The sequence below is a fragment of the Amphibalanus amphitrite genome, unplaced genomic scaffold (assembly GCF_019059575.1).
Source record: "Amphibalanus amphitrite isolate SeventyFive unplaced genomic scaffold, NRLGWU_Aamphi_draft 000075F_arrow, whole genome shotgun sequence".
NCBI lineage: Eukaryota > Metazoa > Arthropoda > Thecostraca > Balanomorpha > Balanidae > Amphibalanus > Amphibalanus amphitrite.
The window spans coordinates 786,536-790,712 of NW_024881571.1; the positions used below are offsets into that span (position 1 = coordinate 786,536).

At 53.4% G+C, this 4,177-nt stretch overlaps 1 protein-coding gene across 1 annotated transcript; it reads right to left on the reverse strand.

Annotated features, from left to right (window-relative positions):
• Positions 1–1,019: 1,019 nt before the first annotated feature.
• Positions 1,020–3,462, reverse strand: LOC122379334 (transmembrane protease serine 9-like). The gene is made up of 2 exons (XM_043361459.1): positions 1,621–3,462; positions 1,020–1,454 (listed from the first exon to the last, which is right to left on the reverse strand). The coding sequence occupies exons 1-2, from the start codon at positions 3,319–3,321 to the stop codon at positions 1,158–1,160; spliced, it is 1,998 nt and encodes a 665-aa protein (XP_043217394.1). The 5' UTR covers positions 3,322–3,462; the 3' UTR covers positions 1,020–1,157.
• Positions 3,463–4,177: the final 715 nt, after the last annotated feature.

Consider the following 4,177-nt stretch of genomic DNA (forward strand, 5'->3'; position numbering starts at 1 on the left):
GCTGCAATCGGCCGTTGTGGGGATACCGGCATGTCATTACTATCCGCCACCGATGGACACAGAAACCATCTATATATACCGTAACAGAAAAGAACACTGAAACCGGTGAAGCACAATGAAGTAGGAAAAGGTTAGGGAAAGGGTGAACAGCAGCTCCTTTTACCATTGATTAGTAATATTAGTAATAATGTGCAGAAGTTATCGTTCGATACGATAATCAGTAATGAATGTTATGGCCAGGGCTGCGGAGTCGGAGTCGGAGTCGGAGTCAGTCGGAATCGACAGTTGTGACGGGCGTTGGAGTCGTATTCTGAGTCGATTTTGGAAACCGGAGCCGGAGTCGAAGTCGCAGTCACCGAAATTCTATCGAATCCGCAGCCCTGCCAGGTCTGCGGAGTCGGAGTCGAAGTTGGAGTCAGCCGGAGTCGACAGTTCTGCGCGGTTTCGGAGTCGGAGTCGGAGTCGGAGTCGCCGAAAATCCATCGACTCCGCAGCCCTATTTATAGCCACTGGGTGCAAATGCGTGATTAATGATGACCAACTGTGATTGCTGACTATAGGATAATAAACAGTGTCAGCTATGATAAACATATAATTGTATAGTTGTGACTGAAAATGAAACATATTGCTTTAATTGTGCTGATATTGTGTCTATTGCTTTCGTCTGTTCATGCTGGCAACGATAATAACAAAGCTTCTTTTACCAAAACGACACAAATGTTTTGGATGTTCTGGTTTCATGGATGTGCAATGAGTATGTAGAGCGGACAATTATATATATATATATATATATATATATATATATATATATATATATATATATATATATACCTATCTAGTACGCCACACGGTCGGCGCAGCGCAGCATGTGTGGGCCATAGAACTGCGAACGTGCACACTGCATAGGTAGTTTTAAAAGAGGCATTGCTTTGAAATAAATCGTTAAGGTTTTGTCCTACGTTTTTTGTAACTTGTTGTTCCTTGTCGTCAGTAGTTATTGGGATCAATCATCAATCTGGTATAAAATAATAAATTTCTTGGAGGAACGGTGTATTCATTAAATAGCCGAACAGCAATCAGCATTTCATACTCGTACGTTACATGCAAGTACAAGTAGGCATACCGACACACATCGCAAGTCAACGACGCAATCCTATTCAGAGCAGCTGGACAACCCTCTCGATCCAGGGCACGTAGTAGCTGACCCTAGTGTACACCCCCGGCTTCAGCAGGTCGCCGCAGCCGACACCGAAAGAGACTATACCAGAGAGCTGCCAGCGTCCGTCGGCGCCCGGGCAGGCCAGCGGGCCGCCCGAGTCGCCCTGGCACGTGTCGGCGCCGCCGGCCAGGTGACCGGCGCACACCATCCGCTCTGCCACGAACCGCGACCCGTACAGCTCCGGCGCGGCGCACACGCTGTCCGATACGATCGGAGGCCTCTTGCACCAAACTACCTAGCTAGGTAAAATCGAAAAACCGGTTTCAGAATAAGCTAATCTAACGGTGGTAAATTTGTTTGCAATAGCCTAATACATAATCCTACATGTGCTTGCAAAATTTTGCATGCAAATTGTTACATTTGAGACTTGGACTGGGTATACGATGCAAAATAATCCAAGCATTGGTGCAAGAGGATTTTGGTGCAAGAGGCCTCGGAACGCTGGCTCCGTGCAGGATGTCGGCTGCCGAGCTGGCCGCGTCCGGCAGACGCGCGTCCGTCTTACCCCAGCCGGAGATGTGGCACTCTTGGCCGACCGGCGACGGCCCGCGCGGCAGACACAGCGGCTGCACGTGCGAGCTGAACACCACCGGCCGGCCGTGGCGCAGGCGCAGCTTCAGCACCGCGATGTCGTCGGCGTCGCCGCGCGCCGGGTCCGCTCCGTAGCCCGGGTGACTGAGCGCGTTCTCCACGGCGAACGTCTGCTCGAATTGCTCGCTGGCGTCGCGCCGGTCGTGCTGGCCGAGTTTGACCTGCAGTCGAGTGAGCGCTGGTCGCAGACAGTGCGCCGCCGTCAGCACGAGCCGCTCGCTGATCAGAACGCCGCCGCAGTGGTGCTCAAAGTGGCCGGCGTTGCTGTAGACCTGGATCTGCGCCTGCCACGGGTAGGTGCCGTAGGTCACCACCTTGCCGCCCACCACGCGCCTGGAGCTGCTGCCGGCTGACAGAACGCGTGTGCGCGTGTCGAAGACAGGGTTGGCGTCGAGTGGTCTGCGCCCGCAGTCAGCGGGCAGCAGGGACGAGGGGCTGGCTCCCGGACGGACTGGGGTCGCGGCGCTCGCAGTCGGCTCTGTGGTGAAGCTGGTGACTGGCGAGCCCAGAGGAGTGTTCAGTCCAGAGCTGACACTGCTGTCTGGTTGGCTCTGAGCGGGTTCTTCATTTCCGATACCCAAGGAACTTATGAAACTTTCTCGCGACCTCACCCCTAATCTGACGATCACAGGAAGAAGCCTGTAATAGTCAGCGCTGGTGTCACGCACAATGCGAGGAGCGTCGGCGCACGAAGCGCAGCCCACAGTACACAGCTGCTGCGCTTGGTTATACGAAAACGAGTCACACTTGGGAAATTCGTACTCGTGCCTGTCGCAGTAAACTGCACATCCGTGCTTGCTGATCCCGGACAGTTGCATGGAAGAGACAATGGAGTATCCCTGAATGCGAGCAAAAGTCGCGAAGACGTTGTCGCACAGTGGCTCGTCCAAGCCGTAGGTACACTCTTCTTTGCCGTTGCACACGTAGCTGTAAGGCACGCATTCCGATGGCCCCAACGTCCGACACTCAAACATGTCATTCTCGCAGGCGGCGGCTCTGGTCGCTCGGTGCCTTGCTCTGAGTTCTCCATCGCTCTGTGACAGCGCCACGACCTGGGCGAACTCTCTTCGCCCGCTTGCAGCCGTCGGCCTTTTCTCCGGATTATCAGATGACGCCACTCCCGTGTTTGCGCTTCCAGAGGCCGTCGCTCCCGTGTTTGCGCTCCTAGGTGACGTCACCTGTCCTGCACCGTCTGCAGACAGCGTTTCCAGAGCCATCTCCGAGCTCAGCTCAGACGGCTGCTGCCTGACGTAGAGCACCCATCCCGGAGCGTCCTCGAGACCGCTTACACTGCGGAACACGCGGCAGCGCCTCCCAGCCGCGCTGTAGCCGAACGCCACACACCCTGCCGGCGCTTCAGTACAGAATCGGGCACAGCCGCGCAGGTTCACGTCATCCCAAACGAGCTCCTCGCTTCCACTGACGCTCACAGAGATGGCGCCAGCGCGTCGGAACGGACAGAGACTGGAGTCGCAGTGCAGCTCATCCCGGCCGGAGATGCAGTCTGCCATGCCGTCGCAGGCGTCCCGAGGATGGTAGCAGTCGTCCAGGGGATCGGCCGGGTCGCACAGGGTGGCCGGCGAGCAGCCTGTGCCGCCAGCGGGGAGGTGCTGTGACTCACTGCGAGTCCCGTTCGTCCCAGACTGGCTGGAGGATTGGTGGTGCTGCCTCAGCCAATGGAGCAGATCGGCGCGGGATAACTCCGGAGGGTGGCAATCTGGAATGTGACAGAGAATATGTTGGTTTTAGACACTTTGGCGTAAGTATGCGGAGCTCAAAGAAAACGGCCAAAGATACGTTGGTCGTTGAACGTTGAACACTGAACGCTTCATGTACTTTAGTACCTACCTAAAGGCATCAAATGGACAGACATTCAACCGTTATGAATAATCTCAGATTCAGATTTTTTTCTGGAACAGAATTTTTTTCAGATTCAGATTTTTTTCTGGTCAATGCCTAGTAACTACATATTGACACAGCTTATCCTAATACCTAGGGCAAAGTGTCATCGATACATCTCGCTAAATGATGTGAATAAATTCTTTATTTCGAAGTAATAAGATGCAAAATAATAGTTAAAGGGACCTTTAACATGGGGTTTGAGTTGAGATCGCCAAGTTTGCGGCGAGGTTCAGAAACCACTATCTATCTAGGTTGCAACCCCCGCGGCCTCTTGGTGTTGAAGAAATTCGTTCCCTTCGTTTGAAAATGGGCCTTGTGCAAGGCCCTATCTTCAACATGGAGCGACCGTTAGTGTGACGTCACCTCGTCTAGTCATTCTGATTTGAATGGGTTTGTTCGTTGAAAAATCGCTTAAAACTTGGTCTGAACTTTGTTGTGGTGCCTACAGAGTAAAAAGAATCAGGT

Coding starts and splice junctions, on each gene's coding strand:
- LOC122379334 (XM_043361459.1), bottom strand. CDS start 3,321: ATGGCAGACTGCATCTCCGGCCGGGATGAGCTGCACTGCGACTCCAGT. Junction 1,455..1,620: donor CAAAATCCTCTTGCACCAAT/GCTTGGATTATT, acceptor TTACCTAGCTAG/GTAGTTTGGTGCAAGAGGCC.